The sequence below is a fragment of the Protomyctophum bolini genome (assembly GCF_963924005.1).
Source record: "Protomyctophum bolini genome assembly, chromosome: 17".
NCBI classification, from domain to species: Eukaryota; Metazoa; Chordata; class Actinopteri; order Myctophiformes; family Myctophidae; genus Protomyctophum; species Protomyctophum bolini.
The window spans coordinates 24222823-24248119 of NC_137878.1; the positions used below are offsets into that span (position 1 = coordinate 24222823).

At 43.7% G+C, this 25297-nt stretch overlaps 2 protein-coding genes across 3 annotated transcripts in view; both read left to right on the forward strand.

Annotated features, from left to right (window-relative positions):
• atxn1a (ataxin 1a) overlaps positions 1-25297 on the forward strand; it is a 155901-nt gene that overhangs the window by 105443 nt on the left and 25161 nt on the right. The gene's annotated exons all lie outside the window — the stretch shown is intronic.
• On the forward strand, positions 11904-13583 carry LOC308332016 (T-complex protein 1 subunit alpha-like; the record flags this gene model as incomplete). Its single annotated transcript, XM_080787602.1, has 1 exon — positions 11904-13583. One exon carries the CDS (start codon positions 11904-11906, stop codon positions 13581-13583), a length of 1680 nt encoding a protein of 559 aa, XP_080643728.1.

The window sequence follows — 25297 nt, forward strand, 5'->3', positions numbered from 1 at the left end:
TGTTCTGAATGGGCCTGAATATATGTGTGTAGTGTCCTTTTGTGCACTTAAACCTCTCCAGCTGATCCAAAATGCCGCAGCTCGCTTGGTCTTCAACCAGCCAAAATTCTCACATGTCTCCCCCCTGCTCCGTTCCCTCCACTGGCTCCCGGTCGCTGCCCGCACAGAATACAAAACTCTGATGCTGGCATTCAAAGCAACCAAAGGTATGGCTCCCCCATATCTTGCAAGTATGATCGAACCCTACAAACCCTCCCGCTCACTCAGATCAGCCAACGCAGGGAAGCTGGAAGTACCCTCACTAAAAACGCCGGGACAACACTCCACACGTCCCAAACTCTTCTCCCTTCTGGCTCCAAAACTGTGGAATGCACTTCCCATTGCAGTCAGAACTGCAGCATCACTCCCAATCTTCCGCCGTAGTCTGAAAACCCACCTTTTCAGACTCCATCATGGCCCATAGCACTTACCCCACCCCCTTAGATAGCAATTCTGTAGACTTAGATAGCATTTGATACAGTCTTATAGCATGTTATGTAGACAGCATAAGTGCATTGTATGTGCTATTGTCATAGCACGTCATAGTACATATGTATAGCATAGTAGTATAGATGTATAGCTTATATGTATAGTTTCATTATAGATATTCCACTGTTACTTTCTTAGCTTACGCATGTTTCATGATAAATGTTTTTATGTGATGTATACCCATGCTTTTTTGTTCTTGCTTAATGTAAGTCGCTCTGGATTAAGAGCGTCTGCTAAATGCCTAAATTGTAAATTGTAAATTGTAGGCTGCAACAATGATTTCATAAAGTGTAGTTTAGTTTTGAACAGGCAACTAATGTAGTGATAGATTAATTGAATGGGCCTGAATAGATAGATAGATAGATTTCTTTATTTTTGTGTCATGCACCAAAGGCGCCCAGCCCACATGGGCTAATTGGGCTTACAGGACACACCATATCATTGCATTGAATATTGCATTGTGTACAATAAACAGATATGTTTTGTTGATATTCCCTTTTTTGTTTTTACACAAACAAAACATTCTGCCTTATTTCCCACGCCCTGCATAAAAAGTCTGCCAAAGCGCACACTCGCAATTGCAGCTGGAGGGCGACGCGACACACACACACACACACACACACACACACACACAGAGAGCGATGTGTGGATAAATTACTGAGATTTGGGAAATGCGCACGCAAGCACAGAATGCACGGCGTGACAGGATTATATAGGTCACCCGTTTTGGTGTGACACACACGGCTTCCACATTTAGCTTCATACTGGTTGAAAGTGTCCTTCCAAAAATATTTTTTTTGCTCGAAATTCTTATTCACAATGACATTGAGTTGTGGTGTTGTTTTTAGGGTAATTGTTGCATAAGCGCTATTTCGCACTGGAGTCCCGTGAGGCGGGCCATCTCACTCCCCTCCCCTGTGTCTGAAGCAGCTAGCATGGAAGCTATATGGAACCTTTCCCTCCGAGTGCACACAACCATGCCGTTGTCCACGCGTCCATCCGATAGCTTTTAATGTAAATGTCCCATCCACTGAGCAAAAGCGATATAAGCGCCTTATTCATTAATTCGATTCATTTGGGTGTGGGGCTGTGCAGTGCTGTGGGCTTTAAATTGTGACGGAGGCGAGCTGCTGCTGCTGTTCGACTTCGAGTCGCTGTCTATGGAGCAGTATAGAGTAGGCGTGGCGCAGCATTAGAAGGGCGCAGCAAATACGACATTGAGGGGTAGAAACCATCCCGGTCGCGTGGTTGATCTAACGCGTGTGTCACTGTGAAGGACTGGCCCCATTAAGTGAACGTAGTTGGCGTAGTAGACGCCAACATGACGATTCTGACGTAGGCTGTAGAGGTTGAGCAAGAATAGCGTGTTTGAGAAAAGTAATATTTAAACAGTAAATAAGACATTTTTGGCGAATGCAATGTAGTCTATATGTTTTCTGGGAGTGTGGCGAATTTATTTAGCATATAGAGATGTCTGGTAAAAGTGTGGTTTGGTCGGAGAAAGCTGTTGGATAAACGGCCATGTGCTTATGTACCCCTGTCTATTAGGGTAGCAGGATGGGCCTGAATAGATAGATAGATAGATTTCTTTATTTTTGTGTCATGCACCAAAGGCGCCCAGCCCACATGGGCTTACAGGACACACCATATCATTGCATTCAATATTGCATTGTGTACAATAAACAGATATGTTTTGTTGATATTCCCTTTTTTTTTTACACAAACAAAAGATTCTGCCTTATTTCCCAGGCCCTGCATAAAAAGTCTAAACTCAGTAGTGTGCCCTGCACATGTAGTAACGGATGGGTTATAAATTATTATAATACTGTACTGCACTCCTTAGTATTGCACTGTACTGTAATGTTGTCCTCTGTACTGTACTTTACTGTACGTCTTTACTGTACTGTACTGTACTGTTGTTAGTGTTGTTATTGTTGTTTTTCTTATAATGATTATTATTATTATTGTTATTATTATTACATGCATTATTGTTCTGATGTGAGCTTGTTTGTAAATGAGTGAGTTTACAAAGAAGTTTATTGTTATTATTATTATTATTATGATTATTATTATTAGTATTGTTATTGTGATTATTACATGGATTATTGTTGTGATGTGAGCTTGTGGCTGACTGACTATCTAGAAAATGAAAACATGGCACTTCATTTAAAATAGGTTACAGACCCCTGTTATATGCGCTTGTTTTGGGATTATTTTTATAGACCTATTTACTTGTTTCTATGAGACATGGCAACAGCAGCGAAAGGCATCCACGTCTTTCTCTTGTGAAATGCTGAGATTAGAAACGACCATAATTATTTCATTTCTCAACCTTAAAAAATAAATAAAGACATCTCCATAATCCTTGGGAAGTGTGTGTAGCAAAAGTAGTCGGCATTGTCATGGTTGAAAGTATTCATGCAACACTGACGCTGTAAGCTGTGTGATGCTAACGCGCTAACACCGTTAGCATGGTCTGTGTTGGTGAAAGGGAAAAGGATAGATATGAAACTACTGGCCAAAATAAATGTCATAAAAAGCACAACACCTAAAATCGGAATGTGATGGTGACCTATTGAGCACAAACAGACAATCATGATTTGCTTGCTGGACCTATAATTAATTTATGTGCATTACATTTCCACCTCGCACATATAAATCAAGCCACAGTGCAGTCAGAGAGTAGTTCACAGGTCACACACAGGAGCAGTGAAAGGGGGAGGGGACTTGGGATGGCAGTGTAGAGTAGGCACGACATTGAGAGGTAGAAACCATCCCGGTCGCGTGGTTGATGTAACGCGTGTGTCACTGTGAAGGACTGGCCCCATTAAGTGAACGTAGTTGGCGTAGTAGACGCCAACATGACGATTCTGACGTAGGCTGTTGAGGTTGAGCAAGAATAGCGTGTTTCAGAAAAGTAATATTTAAACAGTAAAGAAGACATTTTTGGCGAATGCAATGTAGTCTATGTCTTTTGTGGGAGTGTGCAGGTTTTATTTTGCATAGAGAGATGTGTGGTGGAAGTGTGGCTTGGTCGGAGATAGAGCACGAATGAACGGCCAGGTGCTCATGCACCCCTTTCTATTAGGGTAGCAGGATCTCTTGTCGACTAGTCCCTCCCTAACATTTTAGTCTAATTTTTATTTCTTGACGAAATTCAATATATTTACAGTAGTCTGAGGGCCACTTGCACCAAGAAAGATTAAGCCTTAATTTGGTTTAAATCAAGGTTTATCTATTAATCCAGTTGCACCAAACCTTAAACCTAGTTTTCACTAATCCGGTTTAGTTTTAAACCATCCTTTGGTCCTTGGTTTAGTTTTTTTAATCTTGGTTTAGTTTTTTTAATCTTGGTTTTAATTTTCACAGTAAATCTGGATTAATGTCAATCCTGTTGCACCACTACTTTAAACTTTGATTTAAGTATCTTAAGGGATTCATTCTAAACCAGCAGGAGAGGAGGTTTAAATGAAAACAACATGGCAGCATATATCAGATGGCTTCATGCACCATGTTTGTTGTTGTTTGGGAAACTAGTATCCAGGAGGAAGTGGTGGTGTGATCGACGGAACAGATCTATAAACCTACCAGGCACCACGGAGTGACGCTCTGAGTTTATACGTCTGTTGTTTTTTTAGCGAGCGAGATGGTTTTTATTATTATATATATTTTAGCTGCAAGGCACTATAATTCAATTTAAACATTCTCAAATATGAATGAAATAGAACGCTAATGATGCTCACGACTGCTGCTGTTTATTTACATCGCAAAAACCAAGATGGCGGTCACACAACAAAGTTTAATCCATTCATTAATCACAGTTTAAAGTTTTAATCACAGTTTAAATTAATCCTTGATCAACAAATCATTGATTAACACTAAACTAAGCTTTATTTAATATTTCTTGGCGCAAACGACCCTGTCTGTCTGTCCGTCTGTCTGTAATACCAAATCAATTCAAAACAGTGTAACAAAATAACAATTCATTAATAATCTGTCATAAACCAATTCCTTCTGATTAACATTGATACTCCTAAACAATACCAGATGAATATATTCAATATAGGTTGAACCATACATTCTAACTGTGGTTTTCCAGAGTGACACAGATCTTCCCTGGTAACATCTTCAGAGACCTAACATCATAATTACAAATGTATGGAAACAGTGTCTCAGTGAAGGTGTGTGTGAAGGTGTGTAGGTGTGTGTTAGAGTCAGGATCAGAGAAGGACAGCTGTCCTCTGTCCCAGTCCAGCTGAACTCTGATCCTCCGGGGTTTCTGATTCACTGATAGAACATTCCACTCATGGTCAGGACCTGATGAGGAGACTGCTGTGTATTCAGGCACATAGGCACTATCTCTATCTATCTCTAACTCTAACTCTAAGTAGTATCCTCTCCCTGTGTCTTCCTTCCTCCCGAAAGACTCCTCACACACACCTACTTTCCAGAAGTCATTGTCTCCAACCTCAACATCCCAGCTGTGATACCCTGAGGTAAAGCCCTCAGAACCCAGGGCACTGTGCAGCTGTTCCTCTCCCTGTCTCGCTGTCACGCTGGTCAGATCATCAGACAGCATGCGCCATGGACTAGCAGTGTTGGGGTCCAGGATGACAGGAGTGTAGGACACAATGTCCTTCATCTTGTCCCAGACTCTGAAGGTCAGATTTTTCAGGTGTTTGGTCTCGTCTATCAGTGCTCCTGGGAGTGGCAGTGGGTCCTGCAGGGTGAGCTGGACTCCCTCCATGGTGGTCTTGTAGTTCTGCAGGAATGAGACGTGGTCGTTGGCTCTCAGCTGGTCATCAGCATCTTGGATTGCGTTGGAGAGGGTTTCCATTTCTCTGCTCAGATCCACAATGCTCTCTTTCATCTCCTGACTCTTCTGAGCCTCTTCCTCCCACAGAGCGGCGATCCTGGCCTCCTCTTCCTCCTGTAGGAACCGACGAAGATTCTCGAACTGTTTCTTAATCAGTGCCTCTGTTTTCCTGGCCTGAACCTTGATGTGATTTTCAGTTTTTTCGTAATCTGTTTTCACTTCATTAAAGACCTTCAGTTTCTCCTTTAAAATATCCAGTGATTTCTGGACTCTCTGTTCCATAGGCCCTTGTAACATCTTCAGAGACATACCATCATCAGCATTATCTTCACAATAAATGCATGTAAAGAGTGTGAGAGTGAAGGTGTGTGTGAAGGTGTGTAGGTGTGTCTTAGAATCAGGATCAGAGAAGCACAGCTGTCCTCTGTCCAAGTCCAGCTGGACTCTGATCCTCCAGGGTTTCTGATTCACTGAGAGAACAGTCCGATCTTCGAACCACTCTGGTTCTGATATCCCCTCATCAGAGTCTGATATCTCCTCATCCTCATCAGGGCTTGCATCCGATGAGGATGAGGAGACACACACAGCTCTGTATTCATCCCCATAGAACTCTAAATACCAGGATTCACTCCCTGTGTATTCCCCACACACACCTACTGACCAGCGTTGGTTGTGTCCAACATGAACATCCCAGCTGTGATACCCTGAGTCAAAGCCCTTGGACACAGGAACATCATACCAATCGATCATATACCATCCGTGGCAATCGCGGGGCAGGTGAAACACGAGGTCGGTCAGCTCCTCATTCTGAATAGTCAAACTTGAAGCCATTTTTTCCGCCGGTCACACACCTGATCTGGAATGTTCTCTGAGGCTGTTGTTACACCAGAGGAATACTAGAAGACAACAGAAATTACATTCTATGAGTATCAATAGTAGTAGTTATATACTAGTCTGTCTGTCAGTCAGTCAGTCTGCCATGTTTGTTCAAATGATCTGTTCATCTATTAATTGATACATGCATTGATTGATTGATATTCGTGTAACAATAAAGCTCAATCATGATGCAATATTTCATGAGTTATGACATAAAAAAATAATATTTAACTAGAAACTGTCATGGTGCCAATTTGCGCCTTGCGCACAAGTAGGCCATACATGGCCTACTTGTGCACAAGCAGAGCGTGCAAGTGTTGCTACTCACTGATGTCTATTACAACTGCTGTTCTAAATCCTTTAGACCCGTTATTTGACCTTATACCAACCTTAAAATGAACCTTAGCTACGTCACCATCAAACAGCCAATAAGGGACCACCATTCTTACCCCGACATACATACCCAGCCGAACACCAAACGTACCTTAGTTATGTCATATCTTAATTAAGTCACCATTAACAGCCAATTTGGGACCAACGAGGACAGGCCTATATACAGTAACATACCATACATACTCAGCCGACATTACTTGCACGCTCTGCTTGCACAAGTAAATATCGATGACACAGAAAAGAGTGGGAGGTGGCCTGACCTGCGTTGTAGAAAGTGAATGTGTGTGTCCGTCCTGGAATCTCCTCCGTGTAGATGGCTGCAGTCCACTCAGATGCTTGCCCATAAAACAGTATGTTCTGGCAAGGGCTGTAGATGTAGACCTGGGTCTTTGGATGGTTCTGGAGGGCTGTTGATGTAGACCTGGGTCTTTGGTGGTTCTGGAGAGTTGTAAATGTATAGACCTGGGTCTTTGGATGGTTCAGCAGGTCTATAGTCTAGAAAAGTAGAAGTTTCTCCACAGACTTTATTGCTCAGGAGCTCCCTCTGGCGTGGTACGTAAGAAAAGCTATATGGAATGAGAAAGGGATTATTTGACTATATATGATGTGGCTGGATTGGCCCACCCCTTTTGGGGTCCCGTCTCTAGCTGCAACATTATGCAAATCTAGTTCCTGAGTTAATCGATGAACATCATTGTATAGTTTCATTCTTGATTAGGTTACTTGTGAATTACTCATATCGGTTTCATTGTCCTGGTTGAACAAAGGGGGGGGTGATGGGGGTGTGTGTGTGTGTGTGTGTGTGTGTGTGTGTGTGTGTGTGTGTGTGTGTGTGTGTGCGAGAGACAAGGCAACAGAATTCTGCAAATCCATTCTCCGGATCCAGCGGAAAACACCAAATAATGTATGCAGGGCAGAATTAGGACAACACCCACTCCTAATCAAATTGAAAGGATCTCAGTGATTTTGTGATGTCTCAGTGACATCACTTAATATCCAGTGCACGTGTGTCTTTCTAGCTGTTAATCAATGCACATGTCATTGTACTTTGTACGTCCTGCCGATCCACGCCAAATTGAAACAGGGCGGTATAACTGTGACAATGCCACCTATAGGGGATTGCTGCGCCTTATAATTTATCTAATTGAGCACGTTTCGTTTTACATATAAAATTAGGCAGAAACAGGACAAAATGTATTTGCAGTATGTAATTAAACAGGGCATTTCATTCATGGGATCTCATCAACATCATTAACCATAAAAGGGAATGCACCCTATGGTTTTTAGACCACTATCCAATAATAATAAGACCAGAGAAACAGACTGTAAACATACCATGGTTGCGAGGTCAGAGTAAACGGTCACAATGCCTACAGCAGAGCAGACCGGGTAGAAGAAACAAACTACTTCTGCAAACAACGAGTGTTTGCAGGACGGGGGCTATAAATGACAACTAGGGATGTCCGATCCGATCCTCAATTTCTGTGTTAGCCGATACCGATACAGATTACCGATACCAGTGTAGTGATCTCATGTTGGGTTTATAGCTATATATCTCGTGTTTTTTTTTTTTAATCTTGGTTTTAATTTTCACAGTAAACCTGGATTAATGTCAATCCTGGTGCACCACTACTTTAAACTTTGATTTAAGTATCATAAGGGATTAATTCTAAACCAGCAGGAGAGGAGGTTTAAATGAACATGGCAGCATATATCAGATGGCTTCATGCACCATGTTTGTTGTTGTTTGGGAAACTAGTATCCAGGAGGAAGTGGTGGTGTGGTGTGATCGACGGAACAGATCTATGAACCTACCAGGCACCACGGAGTGACGCTCTGAGTTTATACGTCTGTTGTTTTTTTTAGCGAGCGAGGCGTTTTTTTTTTATTATATATATTTGGCAGGCCTCGATGCCATCGTAGTGACTGATTTTACACTTGCTGTAAATAGCCGATCGTGAGCTTGTAAAAGGTACTCGACGAACATTTTTTTTCATAGTTTTAGTCGATGAAATCAACACTGTGTCCAAGCAGGTATATGATAACTGTATCTGTCTTGCTGTACCAGCAGAGCTTGTTGCAGAGCAGCCACGCTCGGCATGCTGTTGTAAATGACGTTCCTGTATTGTTTTTTAGTTTTTTCTGCTTCCATGTGCAAGGATATGTTTTTAGATTCTCCACTGCATGCGCAGTTCCATCCAAAATGCAGCTTTTTTCCCCCCCGAAGCATGTGCAACTTTTAGGAGCTCTCTCTCCACACTGTGACATTGACATGTTGACACAAGCGTATAGTACATATATATAGGCCCTTATCTATATTTACATATTGAGAGAATTCCACGCCCACATTCCTCTTGGCGACAGAGGAATGTGAGCAGCACCTCCAACTAAGTCTGTGTAATAAACTTTATTTCTCTTCAGAAGCGTTTATATTGTTTATTTTATATACTGTATATATCTTTTTTTCTTCTTTTCTGCCTTTATTGGATAGTGTACAGTATGGTGACAGGAAATGGGGTGGGTTTGACACGCGGCAAAGGTCGTCTGGATCGGGAGTCGAAAACCGCGACACAGGCTGACATAGCATCCTAGGGGACACACCGTCAGGCTGACATAGCAGCCTAGGGGACACACCGTCAGGCTGACATAGCAGCCTAGGTGACACACCGTCAGGCTGACATAGCAGCCTAGGGGACACACCGTCAGGCTGACATAGCAGCCTAGGGGACACACCGTCAGGCTGACATAGCAGCCTAGGGGACACACCGTCAGGTTGACATAGCAGCCTAGGGGACACACCGTCAGGCTGACATAGCAGCCTAGGGGACACACCGTCAGGTTGACATAGCAGCCTATGTGACACACCGTCAGGCTGACATAGCAGCCTAGGGGACACACCGTCAGGCTGACATAGCAGCCTAGGTGATGAGTTGTTGTGTGTGTCTGACTGTGAGCCCAATCAGAGAAAAGGATGAACATATTTAAATGAGTTAATTGGCCCTAATTGACTCTGGCCCAGGCCAGCTTGCAGATCTCTAACTGAGGATAGTCGGAGAGCCAGCTTGTTAAAAATATATAATGCTCCATCATGCTAGCTAACTGAGCTATAACAACTACACTATGTAATGTAATGCTCCATCATGCTAGCTAACTGAGCTAACAACTACACTATTTTAGTCTCTTTTATGGAGAAGGGGGAAGTCTTGGCTCCCTGCGTATGGGAAAAGTGTTATTGGCAAGCTTTGAACCTTACCATTCCATTCTACTCTTCCCTTAAAACACACGCGCACGCACACGCACACACACTGGCAAGTGGCCACTACAGTTTCACATTCACTCACTCGAGTCACTCCTATAATAAACTGTTTTGTCTCTGCCTGCTCTTGTCTTTCATTCTCTCTCTCTCTCTCTCTCTCTCTCTCTCTCTCTCTCTCTCTCTCTCTCTATGGCTTTTTTTCTCTTTCTCTCACACATTCTCTCACACACACTCACGCGTGCATGCGTGCACCGCACACGCTTGTGAAGAGAAATGCTGAAACAGTCTCAGAGGAGAGATATCTAGTAGTACTACACAATGCCTGCAGCGACACGCACACAGACACACTCACTTAAATGCACTCACACATACAGACACACATGCAGACACACACACACTCATCCAAACACTTGGCACCCACTGCCTGTGCGTGCGTGCGTGCGTACGCTCATATGCGTAGTGCTTCACTGAATACACGCAGAGGTTTAAATGGGTTCAGAGGGAGAGTATAATATGAAGTCTTATGAAGTGACTCTGTGTGTGTGTGTGTGTGTGTGTGTGTGTGTGTGTGTGTGTGCGAGCATGTGTGTGGGCGTGGGCCTGCGTGCGTGAGTGTTGAGCTGCGTTCAAACCGGGATAGTTTGAGCGCCGCAATTACATACAAAGTCAAATGCAAAGACGAGACGTTCTTCGCCCCAGATGGAAAAATCCAACTGAATCGCTTCCCCCCTGACTCCACCCATTCCGTCCTGACAGCCAATCAACATTGAACAATTTTTTCTGCTCATAAATATATAGTAGCAGGAATCAGGTAGAATAAATTGAGCCGTCTTGGGTGTTTTCTAGCTCCGCTGTAGGTATTTCGAGGTACAAAATGGAATGAGTGGGTCCATTTGGTTACACCGTATTGTTTTTACCAGCACTGACCTGCACGACCAAAGTTTTCAAAAGCCTTGTATCTCTAAGGCTTCGAGCACTGCCCATGGTGAGCGCATCCCGACGGTCGTAAATCATTTACGACTTTGTCTCGCATCGCTCCGGACATGTAACCTTTTCTGACGAGAGGGGTCGACATATTCCCTTACTGGGCTGCGTTCACACATTCAAGACACCTGTCTTGTGTTTGTGTTTAATGGCCGCTCCAATGCATTTCCAAGGGAAGACCATATGGTTTGACCAAACATTTTGTTTGATGTGGGGGAGGGGAGCAGAACACATCCATCAAAGCTGTGTTCAGACACAAGTCTGGTGTCAGACACAAGGCAAGTGTCTTGAATGCAGCCCAGTAAGGGCATATGTCAACCCCGCCCGTTCACCTTCGCCCCACCCCCTCCTGGTGCTGCGGCCATCTTGGATCCTAAACACATGGGAGAAGGGTGGGGCCGAGAAAGGCCCTTAACCACTTTCAACACCCTGAGCGCACAGGACGAAGTTCTCTGCACTTTCAATTAGTAACGCCCAGGACAGAGATTGATCAAAAGGACGGATATTATTGATATCAAAACTGATCGCATCGCTCCACAGGCTGGGAGCGTCTGTTGCGCAACATTCGATGTTGCGCAACAGTGGGACAACGAAGTATTTTTGAGCGGTGCCTGACCACTCCAATGACTGGCCACGTGTCTGTCTGTCAGTTTGTAGTACGACCCATTGACCCCTGCAGCTGATTTGGGTTGCATTTTTGGCTAGAAAGTGGCATTGCAATTCAGTGTACTTTCTAGTACTGTTTACTGGTGAAAAATGTGCACAGTTAAGAACACCTGCGCAAATCAACGTTGTTAGACATTGATGGCGAAGTTGGCAACAGTTTGCATTATGTGTGTTATCAGACCAACTCTTATATATAAGGTCTGGAGGGGGAGACATACAGTACATAGTTGAATAATACCATAACGTAAGTGTGTTGTTCTTACTGTACTAAACAAATTTTTGGAACACACCAACTTTCTTAACTCTGCAAGGACCCTAGCCTGGTACTTGAAGTAACACAAGGGTGTTCTACTATTATTATTGGAACACACAACAGAGTTCAAAATGTCATTGTTAGGAACCCCATTGTGTGTGCTTGGCGAGAGAATAACCGGCGAGTCCATCCGCACTCAAAATGTAATGGCCGCCTCGTCGATCAGCAACATTCTCAAGGGCTCCCTCGGGCCCTACGGGCTCGACAAGATGCTGATGGGCGACAACAGCGCCGACGTCACCATCACGAACGACGGGGCGACCATCCTGAAGCTGGTGGAGGTGGACCACCCGGCGGCCAAGGTCCTGTGTGAGCTGGCCGACCTGCAGGACAAGGAGGTCGGAGACGGGACCTCCTCGGTGGTGATCGTCGCCGCGGAGCTGCTGAAGAGCGCCGACGAACTGGTGAAGCAGAAGATTCACCCCACGTCGGTCATCAGTGGATACCGTCTGGCCTGTGATCAGGCCGTGCGATACATCGAGGAGAATCTCGCCATCCCGACGGATGACCTGGGGAAGGACTGCCTGATCAACGCGGCCAAGATAGCCATGTCTTCTAAAATCATTGGAGTCGACGCAGACTTCTTTGCCAACATAGTGGTAGACGCCGCCATGGCTGTGAAGTTTGTCGACGGCAAGGGTGTGGCCAAGTATCCGATCAAGTCTATCAACGTGCTCAAAGCCCACGGTCGCAGCCAGAAAGAAAGCTTCCTGGTCAACGGCTACGCGCTGAACTGCATCGTCGGCTCACAAGGCATGGTGAAACGCATCGCTAACGCCAAGATAGCTTGCCTGGACTTCAACCTGCAGAAGACCAAGTTGAGGATGGGGATACAAGTCATCATCAGTGACCCAGAGAAACTCCACCAGATCAGACAGAGGGAATCGGACATCACCAAAGAGAGGATACAGAAGATCCTGGCAGCAGGTACCAACGTCGTCCTGACGACGGGCGGCATCGACGACATGAGTCTGAAGTACTTTGTGGACGCGGGCACCATGGCCGTCAGAAGAGTCCACAAGAGAGACCTCAAACGTATCGCCAAGGCCACGGGAGCCACACTCTGCTCCTCCCTGACCAACCTGGAGGGAGAAGAAACGTTCGACGCCGCCATGCTGGGTCAGGCCGAGGAGGTGGTGCAGGAACGCATCTGCGACGATCAACTTATCCTCGTAAAGAAGACCAAAGCGCGCACGTCGGCCTCCATCGTTCTGCGCGGCGCCAACGACTTCATGTGCGACGAGATGGAGCGCTCCCTACACGACGCGCTGTGCGTCGTAAAGAGGGTCCTGGAGTCCAAGTCCGTGGTGCCGGGCGGCGGCGCCGTGGAGGCAGCGCTGTCCATCTACCTGGAGAATTACGCCGTCAGCATGGGCTCCCGGGAGCAGCTGGCCATCGCCGAGTTCGCCCGCTCCCTCCTCGTCATACCCAAGACGCTGGCGGTGAACGCGGCGCTGGACTCCACGGACCTGCTGGCCAAGCTCCGTACCTCCCACAACGAGGCCCAGGTCAACCCCGAGCGCAAGCACCTCAAGTGGATCGGCCTGGACCTGGCCAACGGCAAGCTCAGGGACAACCGCCAGGCGGGCGTGTACGAGCCCACCATGGTCAAGACCAAGAGCCTCAAGTTCGCCACGGAAGCCGCCATCACCATCCTCCGCATCGACGACCTCATCAAGCTGGTCCCCGACCAGAAAGAGGACGCAGGCTCGTACCAGGAAGCCCTGAGGTCGGGATCCTTGGAGGGTTGAAGGGTATGTTCAACTGGTCCTGATTTCTCACAAAGCTATTCGGTAGGCTTTATAGGCCGATTTCCATTGGGGAAGGATGCTTGTTGGGAATACATGCCCCTTATGCAATAACCTGTACTCATAGGGACACATGTCACATTGCTTCTGGTAAATCACTGATCCATAACAATTTATTTCTTTTCAAAATCTTTTTATTTGGGTTTTATAACAGAAGCGTGTGTGTGAAGTCTCTTCTCTAGAAAAAAAAACAAAAAAAACATGAGATTTTACACAAGAGTACAGCCTTCAGTGGTCAAGTGTAGTCAGTTACTGTACATATAAGGAATATGTTAGACCGCTCTTAGGTATCAGTGACTCTCTGAGATCATAGGGCAGACATAATGAAAAAACTATGTTATTATGCAAAACATGACCCTTCAAGACAAAAGAAAAAAACATTTTAGTTAAGCCAATTCTCCAGCCTCTCTACAAGTACTCCATCTCTGCTCATAACAATTTCTCACTCTGCACATACCCCCCCCCCCCCCCAGTGCCCTCACCAATACGCAGTTACGCACCGCAAGTTGGTAGTTGATCGGTCGGTCGACCTAGCCCAAGAACAGAGCTTTGTGTCAGCCATGTCCAAATATCGAGTCCATGATGTCAGACTGACACACACACGTGCACACCACAGTGATTCTGTGCATTCTTTAGGGTTCTCCATTGACCACTCAACACAGACTTGGGATCGACTCTTTTTGTTGTTTTCTGATCCGGCCTATAGAGCAGATATAACTTCTACATTTTTTCTTCAGACGTGCAGAAATCTAAAAAAACCTGATCCTTAATTAAATTACTAATTTGTTGAATCTGACAAGTAAATCTTGGAATACTTAGTTTGGCATATTCAACTACATGGTGAAAGAGATGCAAAAATGCCATGCCATGCCGGAAGGCAGCATTCAGGAGAATAGCTTTTTCTCCCCGAAGTCTCCTGAACTTGAACACAGTATTTTGAGTTGAACAATTTATTTTAGAAATCCATGTCGTTACACACCGCATCTCCACTAGCTAAAGAGTGCTGGGTTGCGCCCCGAGAATAGCTGATCTACAAGCTCTCAACGCTTCACAGCGCCCAATAAAATGTCTTTAAAAAAAACAACAGCAATCACACTAAAACAAAATGAGGCTTCCCTGTGGATCTCTGACATCATGTTGATGATGTCATATTGTCATATTGATTATATGACATCATCAACATGATGTCAGAGATTGACAGCAAGGCTCCCATCACGTGGATCTCTGACTTCATATGGATTGTGGATATGTGGCGTCAATCATCAATCGAGTTCATCCCCGAATTTTTTATTGTTTTTGTGTTTTTCTTTTGTGTTTTTTTTTTTACATCAGAGATGTAACATTACCATAAACACAATAATAATCATTGTTTAGTTAATATTGTCAATGAGTCAATCCATTAGAAACCAAATGTTACATTGTGTGTGTACAGTACATCATCTTTTCACTGTAGTAAGAAATCCCATACTGTCATTAGCCCAATTTGTCCCTCTGGTTTATGTGCACACATTTTACTAGCAAAATTAGTAGTGTAGTTTAGGCCAGGGTCCTGTTTAGGGCTCATTAGTAGTGTAGTCTAGGCCTAGGGATCATTAGTAGTTTAGTTCTGGGCCTATCATTAGTAGTGTAGTTCTAGGCCAGGGCTCCTGTTTAGGGATCATTAGTAGTGTAGTCTAGGCCTAGGGATCATTAGTAGTTTAGTTCTGGGCCTATCATTAGTAGTGTAGTTCTAGGCCAGGGTCCTGTTTAGGGATCATTAGTAGTGTAGTCTAGGCCTAGGGATCATTAGTAGTTTAGTTCTATTCCTATCATTAGTAGTTTAGTTCTAGGCCAGGGTCCTGTTTAGGGATCATTAGTAGTGTAGTCTAGGCCTAGGGATCATTAGTAGTGTAGTTCTAGGCCTATCATTAGTAGTGTAGTTCTAGGCCTAGGGATCATTAGTAGTTTAGTTCTAGGCCAGGGCTCCTGTTTAGGGATCATTAGTAGTTTAGTTCTAGGCCAGGGCTCCTGTTTTAGTCGACTGAATCTACAGTTGATTTAGTCGACTAAAATGTGTTTTGGCGGGCCTTGATGCCGTCGTAATGACTGTTTGCTCACTGTCAAATAGTCATTTTTGACTGTTTGCTCACAACGCGACGAGCTTGTAGATCGGCTATTTTCAGCATGCAACCAAGTGTAAAATGACTCTTGTCCACTAGTCCCTTCCTAACATTTTAGTCTAGATTTTTTTGACGAAATTGTCAGTATATTTAGTCTTAGTTTTAGTCATCATAGCTTGGTTTTCATTTAGGTTTTTTCAGTGAACAAAAGGTAGTCGACGAACATTTTTCGTCCTGGTTTTAGTCGACGAAATCAACACTGGTTATATCTTCTTTTTTTCCCACAAGTCACTGAAGATGTCATCGTTGGCACGCCTCTTTCAGAGCCCGGCTGTCTATAAGAGGAAGTGAATGGTGGTCAACCTTTCCCTTAATGTGAGATCATGCATAATAAATAGACAACTGTCTGTCATCATATACTGGCCACAAAAGGAACCTTATTGGACCCAGTCTTGTTGGATTAACCCATTCTGGGCAGGAACCCCTTTTGGTGTTTTAAAATAGCAGATCTACAAGCTCATAGCGCGGCACCAAGTACCGCGCTATGAGCTTGTATAGATCTGCTATTTTTTAGGAATTGTGAAAATGTGGCGCAAATCTTTATATCTTTAATATATATCCTTTCAGAGCAAACGTTTTTAACTCAAATCTTTGCTTCTGGGAGGGTCCCTGGAGCAACATATTTTCAGATGGGGGTCCAAGTTTGTGTTTGACGATTAACAGACAAACTATGCATTTGTTTTGCAGGGGAGCTCTTACTTTAGATTCCCATTCAAGGTGATGACATCAGTCGAACCCGTGTGTGTGCGTGCGTGCATTGTCCATGCTTTGATGAATGAGTACGCTGCTGTCTGCCAGCCTGTGTGTGTGTGTGTGTGTGTGTGTGTGTGTGTGTGTGTGTGTGTAACTTTGAACAGACAGAAACCATTGACGCCTGACGAGGCCACATGTCGCTCTCTCTCTCTCTGTCTCTCTCTCTGTCTCTCTCTCTCTCTGTCTCTCTCTGTCTGTCTCTGTCTGTCTGTCTCTCTCTCTCTCTCTGTCTCTCTCTCTCTCTGTCTATCTCTCTCTGTCTCTCTCTGTCTCTCTCTGTCTCTGTCTATCTCTCTCTGTCTCTCTATCTCTGTCTCTCTGTCTCTCTCTCTGTCTCTCTCTCTCTCTCTCTCTCTCTCTCTCTCTCTCTCTCTCTCTCTCTCTCTCTCTCTCTCTCTCTCTCTCTCTCTCTCTCTCTCTCTCTCTGTGTTCCTGCTGCCACGTTCATTCATGACAATCAGTCCGATCTGTGTTCATGCTCCACACAGCTGGACACAACGTTTGCAAACGCACAGCACAACACAATGTCACGACTCGTGGGTGTGTGTGTGTGTGTGTGTGCGCGGTGTGCAGGCATGTACAGTATGCAGATGAGATGAAACATGATATTGAACGGCTTGCAGATGGCCAGACATGATTGAGTTAGAGTTATTGGTGCTCTTTTTCCGGCTTGTGCACACTGCACTATCGGCTAACATGGAGTCCCATTCGTTTTTATCCTCGACAGGAGGCTGCAGGGCTGGACTGGGACAAAAATTCACAGAACAACATAAATGATACAAACCAACAGACAACTACACAGCCCTTTTGTTGCTCTCACAAGATTGATGCTGGCAAAATGATTCAAGGTAGAAGAGGGTTTATTTGTCACTCACTGATACAGGTACAGTGAAATGATCATGATGGCACTGGCAGAATGGCAGCAGGCCCGGACTGGTCCGCGGGACTATATTGCCTATTGCCCGCTGCCTATATTGGCCTGCCTGCCTGTCAAAAATATTAATAATAATAAAAAAATATATTTTTTTTTAGTCATGTCATAACTTGAGTGGCCCCCTATACGTTCACGACTAGTAAACTAGTCAACTAGTAAAAATGACTAGAAGTGAATGCCCTACGGCGCACTGGGAATATCTGGGTCTGTCCTTCTGTCCGTCCATCTGTCCGCTTATCTGAGAACAGCTGATTCCGTTGGTCCGATCTATGTGAAACTGCAGCACACTCCCATAGGCCAAGGACACACTCCCATAGGCCAAGAAGAACCTCTGCCCCCCATTCACACTCCCATAGGCCAAGGAAGAACCTCTGCCCCCCTGCAGCACACTCCCATAGGCCAAGGAAGAACCTCTGCCCCCCAAAATGTTTCAAGTCTGCCTCATGGTGGCGCTATAACAGGCCAATTAACGTTTTGACCTTTAACTCTTGAACCGTAGTGGCGTACAATCAATTGATTCCTCAGATCATGATTCATGACTTCCGCCTGACCTAATTTTCCACCATTTTGCGCTTTGTCTTCAAAACACACTTTTTGCTTTAATACTAATGCTACAGATTTGGGCACAAACTCTTGTAAATCAGTACACAATGATGATTGTGTTCACATGATCCTGATGTGTCTGTCTGCTGCTTCAGATGCAGTGTTGTTTTTGGCTTTGTCTTTTGAATACACAATGACTAAATGACTGAGGGACTGCCATTGGATTTCTTTGAATTTTTGTTTCATGTCATATGAAAGCAGGGAATCATATCTTCAAATTGACATATTGGTTGTTCAGTTTCGCCCACCAGTTTTGGAGATATGGCTTATAGAGTAATGTCTTGCAGAAAACAGCGAGTTGAGAAAACAGGCTTGAAAGGTTCACTTCTGTGGTCTCTAACATTACACCTAGCTACATGTTTGGGCATTTATTTCATATTTACATGTCGATTTCAGCTCTGACACTTATTTCAGACATGCTCTAGTATGTGACGAGTCTGCCTGTGCTATTAACTCATTTTGAAAAAAAAGAAGAAAAAAATAGTTTTTCTCCTCTGTAAAAGCTGTAATTTGCGCGATGGCAGTCTCTCAGTCAAATCTGGTCACTAGTTTTCAAATAGTTTGAGTCACATTTTAGTCACCTGGAATGTTTTAGTGTTAGTCTAGTTTTAGTTGACTAAATGTCATGCGATTTTAGTCGACTAAATCTACGGTTGATTTTGGGAGGCCTTGATGCCGTCGTAATGGCTGATTTTACACTCGCAACGTGTCGCAGCACGACACATTGTGAGCTTGTAGATCAGCTATTTTCAGCATGCAACCAGGTGTAAAATGACTTGCACTGGTTCCACTAGTCCCTTCCTAACATTTTAGTCTAGTTTTTATTTCGTGATGAAATTGTCGATATATTTAGTCTTAAGCCCATCGCACACCGTCTGCGGCGCGGCGCGTTGCCGCGCGGCGGCGGCGCCTGGAAAATAGAACTGTGTTCTATCGGCGCGCCGGGCGGGGCGGCGCGGCGCGGCGGACGGAGCCGGTGTGCGATAGGTTCATTGAAAATAATGGAGGCGGCCGTGTCCGCCGCGCGGCGGACGCAGCCGGTGTGTGGTGGGCTTTAGTCATCATAGCTTAGCTTGATTTAGTTTCCATGTAGTTTCCGTCAGTGAAAAAAGGTAGTCGACAAACATTTTTCGTCTTAGTTTTAGTCGACGAAACACTGTTTCAGACGCCCTTCTGATTGGCTTTCAGAGTCTGCCGTAGATAGGGGCCTGTTTTCCATAAATTCAAGCAGTGTCCGATTGCCGTGACATTTTAAACACGCACACATCGGCCTCCGTCTACATAAGATCTGAGATCCGCCTGACGTGAAGCCATGTCGTTTATAGTGGACCCAGTCGTTGCCGGCTTGTCTGATTTTGTAAAAGGACCACTTACATTTTGTGTGATTGGTGCTGAAATAAATGCCTTGTCTGATTGGGATATAAAGTTCAGAGAAACTCAATGTCCTCCTTCCTTCCATCGTCAATAGAGCAGCTCAAGGCTGATCGTTAGACAGACCAGACGTAGCACAGCGTCACAGTCTAGCCACTGCAATGCCTTGCTCTGGGAATACTAATACACTAATGCTGACGCTAATTATACCGTTCTTGTTCAAGTGGTGGAAGCATGTTAGACGTTGCTTATGAAAGAAAGGGAAGATTGAAGGATTGACCGAGGGGTGGATGGGTGGAATTTATTTGTTTGCGTATTCCTTTACTTGTTTGTCTCTTCAGTGTTGGACATTTGCCTGTATGTATGTGAACATTATGCCAGATCGTATACTTTTGAGAAGGAGGGAAGAGACTGTGTGTGTGTGTGTGTGTGTGTGTGTGTGTGTGTGTGTGTGTGTGTGTGTGTGTGTGTGTGTGTGTGTGTGTGTGTGTGTGTGTGTGTGTGTATTGCATGTCTTATGTGTTTATGTAGTCAGTAGGATTATACAGCAATGGAAGGATTAGCAGAGCTTTGCTTGTCCATTCCACTCATTCCATAATCACTCTCTCTCTCACTCTCACTCACACACACACACACACACACACACACACACACACACACACACACACACACACACACACACACTATCTCTCTCTCTCTCCACACTTACTCTCCATTTCTTTCTCTTGCACACAATTATGCACGCACGCGCACACACACACTGTGTGTGTGTGTGTGTGTGTGTGTGTGTGTGTGTGTGTGTGTGTGTGTGTGTGTGTGTGTGTGTGTGTGTGTGTGTGTGTGTGTGTGTGTGTGTGTGTGTGTGTGTGTGTGTGTGTGTGTGTGTGTGTGTGTGTGTGTGTGTGTGTGTGTGTGTGTGTGTGTGTGTGTGTGTGTGTCTTTGTGAATGGTCTGGGCTGCTACAGAGAGTTAGTTCCACAGCCTGACTGAGAGTTCACAAGCAGGACAGCATGATGAAAAGATGGACAAACACTATGAGACAGAAGAGACAGAAAGAAAGAAAGCCAGATGGACAGACAGAAACTCTGAAGCAGATAAAGAGTATACAGGAAAGAATAAAGTATTTATCTGCTATCTACGATTATATTCATATACCCCCTAGGCTAGGTAGGGTACGGCAGGTGCCACCTACATACTGTATGTTCGTAGACAACCGTATACTCCATAATATATGAAAGCGGAGACCATCAATTCACCCTTTGTCAAGTCCCGCCCGTGGTTCTGCCCCTCTTCGCACCCATTGGTTGCGGTTTCGTGGTTGGACAAAAATCCTCTCCATCCACTACCATTGAAATAACAGGTTTTTCAGTTGCTTCGTATTGATATTCTGTGCACTCAATTCTTATTTAAACTCTGTCAGTAAAAAGGAACATCACAGGTGCAGCACGGTGACTGGGCATATCATGTTTGTTCTTCGTTTTAGCAAATTCAGTCAGGGACCAATCATCCGGTTGCTATGGAGCGCCTCCGTCCCCACCAGCTATGGGATTTTTAAATCCAGCTCCATTGAGCCTCCATTATTAACAGGATTTTCTAAACTAAAGCTTTGAGCGCTGTCCATGGTGAGCCGTCGTGCATCCCGACGATCGTAAATCTTTTGTAACTTTGTCTCGCATCGCTCCGGACATGTAACCGTTTCTCACAAGAGCTAAGGGGGGTGTGAGCTAATGCTAACGATCTAGTGCTAGCAGGCAAGACAAGAGTTAACTATTTCTGTGCCTTTGACGGGTTTTCCACTAGAGGGCATTGTTGGCTAACCTATGGAACATGGATGTTTCTCACATGTCTCCCCCGTTCTCCGCTCCCTCCATTGTCTCCCGGTCACCGCCCCTCCCCCTTCTCCGCTCCCTCCATTTGCTCCCGGTCACTGCCTGCACTGAGTACAAAGTGGCATTCAAAGCAACCAAAGGTACGGCACCCCCATATCTGACCCTACAAACTCAGATCAGCCAACGCCGGGAAGCTGGAAGTACATTCAGTAAAAACGCCGGGACAACGCTCCACACGTCCCAAACTCTTCTCCCTTCCTTGCTCCAAAACTATGGAATGCACGTCCCACTGCAATCAGAACTGCAGCCTCACTCCCAATATTCCGCCGTAGTCTGAAATCCCACCTCTTCAGACTCCATCATGGCCCGTAGCACTTGCCATAGCCCTAGCCTCGAAGACCTTACAGGCGTATGCAAAGGCTCAACTTACATATGCAACTTAGATAGCATTTTATGTAGACATAGAACTCTATAGTGTATACGCATACAGTAGTTTCATTATGTGTGTGTGCGTGCACGGAGCAGTGGTACCTCTGATATGCATATGAGTATGTATCATTAAATAATATAGAAATATTTCATCAGTTTCCTCAGTGACGCAGGAAAGGATAGAATATTAAAAGAGACATAATAACGATTGATATATTCATCGTTTGAATCCACAGCTTTTTCATCTTTTCATGATAAATGTTTCCCCCCCAGCGTACAAAAGTATCCTCATCAAAATGTACTTAAAGTACTAAAATTAAAAGTACTCATATTGCAGAATGTCCCACTTCACAAGTTCAAAATGTGTACAAAGTCTATTGAAAAAGTGGTTAATGTACATTTCTAATCAAAATTGAAATCACAGTAACTAAAGTTTTCAAATAATTGTAGTGAAGTAAAAGTATAAATGTTGGGCTCTGAGATGTAGTGGAGTAGAAGTAAAAGTACTGGAAATTGGAAATACTCAAGTAAAGTACAAATACCTCAAAATTGTACTTAAGTACAGTACTTCGGTAAAAGTACTTACTCTCCACACCTGCTCATTTCTGCAGGAAGCTTCTCTGTACCACCAATGTGTCACCAAAAAAAGAATAATACAAAAAACAAAAACATTAAAAAAAACAATAATTATTTAGCATGAATTAGTTATCCCCATGTGATAAATTACGTGATATTGGATCCGTGCATAGACATGTATATACTCACCGATACCTGGTCCAGCATTTTAGGTTGTATCAAAGTCATTTCTGATCGGAGCAACTCAACAGCACACACACACACACACACACACACACACACACACACACACACACACACACAGGAGCATACAATACAATCTTTCTTTTCTTTTAATACTTTGGGCTTCTAAACCTTTGGAAACCTAGAAGCTTGATTAATGGTGTATGAAATCAAACTATATTAAACATCATACCATGTCAGATGTAGAGCAGAGATAGTACAGTGAATGTATAATAATTAGGGCTGTCTTTCTGTACAGAGTGAATTCATTTCAGATCCAGGCTATACATTATTGATCTATCAAAACCTCCTCGGTCAGTGAGGATGATTGTAGAGGCAGATTTGTGAAGAATGTTAAATCCACTGTGTAACCTTTTCAATTAAACAATATGCTATATATATATTTTTTTAAATATTATAAAAAACGTTGCTGTCCAGAAGAAACATCTAACTTCTTCCATAAATGAATGGCATTGAACACCCTTTACGTTTGTTAATAATAATAAAAATGAAATGAAATATTGAACCAACGGAAAGCATTAAAAAGTGCTACAGCAAAAAAACCAACTAACTCCCTTTGGATCCTCAAAGTATCTGCCAAACCAGCACTATCCTACTTTTTTTCCCCATAAATCAGTGTTTGAGTGTTGGTTAAAATAATATTGAACCAATGAGAAGTATGAATATCGCTTTGACAAAAACCTGACTCCACTTGAGCTGGATGTGGGTTTTTTTTTTCTTTTCAATTCCTGAAAAATGAACATTTTGGAGTTTCTTCCAGACAGCATGAGATATATAATATTTCACTGGCATATGTTTCCACAATAACCATTTCATATAGAGTATTATGTTGTGTGTGTGACATACCATCCGTATTCTGGGGTGAACATTAAAGTGAAAACAGCAGAATATATTTTTTTGACAGGATACTTGGATACTTCAAGTAGGGGTTCTAGTCTAGGAGAGAACCCTAGGGGACAACCAAGTATACAGGCAGGGTTTCAGTGGTTAACCCATTTAGACCTGAGGACCATTCTACAAAATAATGTCTTCTAAGTCCTGACAGTTTTCTGAAAAGACCTGTCGTTCTCAAATATTTTCATGTCAAGGACCCCCAAAAATATCTGTATTTGGCCGCCGGCCGCCATCTGGAAATATGTTGTTCCAGGGACGTGCTATGAGCTTGTAGATCTGCTATTTGTCAATAGCTAAAGTATAACATAATCCTTAAAACGCTGTGCAAGAGAGGGAGAGCCGCTCCCTATTGGCATGCTTTAACGTGGTGTGTTTGGTAACATCTCTGATATCCAGCCAGATGAATCCAACATCTTTCACAAAGTGGCCAAGTGGTGAAAAGAAAGCATGTATACAGTACTTTGTACTGTGGTTTCGACAGCGAACAGAACAGGCTGAGGAATGAAAATGTTTGAGGTTCATATTGGGACTATTTTGTAAAGCATCTGGTACCTGTTACAACTAGCGGTGTAACAATACATTTTAATACCATACGTATCACGATAGAGCGTCGCAGTCCCGCCCCCTTTCATGACGACGCCAGGCCCAGGAAATAATTCCCAATGCATTCCCAAGACCTTTTAAGCGTCGTACAAAGCCAGCTCGAGTCTTGACAAATCATGACAATCAAACAACAGAAGAAAAACAACAAAAAGAGTGTTGTAACCTGCCGTTTTTTTATTCTTTCTAATTCTTTGTTTGGCCCAAAACATTGTGTTTATTGTCATGATTTGTCACGACAAGAGTTGGCTTTGTCCGTGGCGTAAACGTCTTTTAACTAAATACTTTTTGAAAAGTCTATGAGGAAAATGAATGGGGAATTATTTTCCCTCAAGGGGGCGGGACTGCGACACTCTATACATGGTTGACGATACGATCAATATTGGTTAATTATGGCGATACGATTCAATGATTTGAACTTGATGCAGAACTATTTAAAATATATTGACTTTTAATGAATTAATTAATTAAGTAATTAAACCCCTCTTTTTCATTTTTCTTTCAAAACATTTCTAAATACCACACACAAAAATGTGGTATTGATACAATCGATTATGTGCATAGCAAAACGATTCAGTACCGATTATTTCCATTGCAAAACGATATGATATGATACGATTCTTGCTACACCCCTAGTTACAACCCAATAACAACAGTTGACACAAGGCTACAGACACAGACTCACAGTATTGTTAATGTACATGGCTGAATATACAGTACATTCATGCGGGAGAGTGTGAATGTAGATGAAATGACTGCAGCAGCTTGCATCATAATTCATAAACAAACATTATCCTAATCTTAAAATCCCCAATTAGCTGCCAGAGCAACAGAAGAGCATCAGCATGCACCTGGCAAAACAAAGGCCAGGAAGCAGACATCATCATCTCTCTCTCTCTCTCTCTCTCTCTCTCTCTCTTCTCCTCTCCATTGTCGCCTCTGTTTGAAAACCCTGCTTATTCAAGCCTCCAAGGTTGCACTTATAAAGATTTTTTTTTCTTTTTGCAAAAGAAAATTGCTAAAATGATCTTGTGCTGTTAGAGCTGCTATTTTGCGAGACATTGTTGGATGACAAAGTCAAAGAAGATCTGTCAAGATCGAAACATTGTCATTTGTTAATTCAATAAAGTAATTATATTTATTGAATACAAATGAGCAACATGTATTATGGTTTAAATTATGGAGTGCTTTTTAGGTACTCAGATCAAGCGCATCAGTCCCGACCATAGGGACTCCGAATCCCCCGTACCTAAACAGCAGATCCAA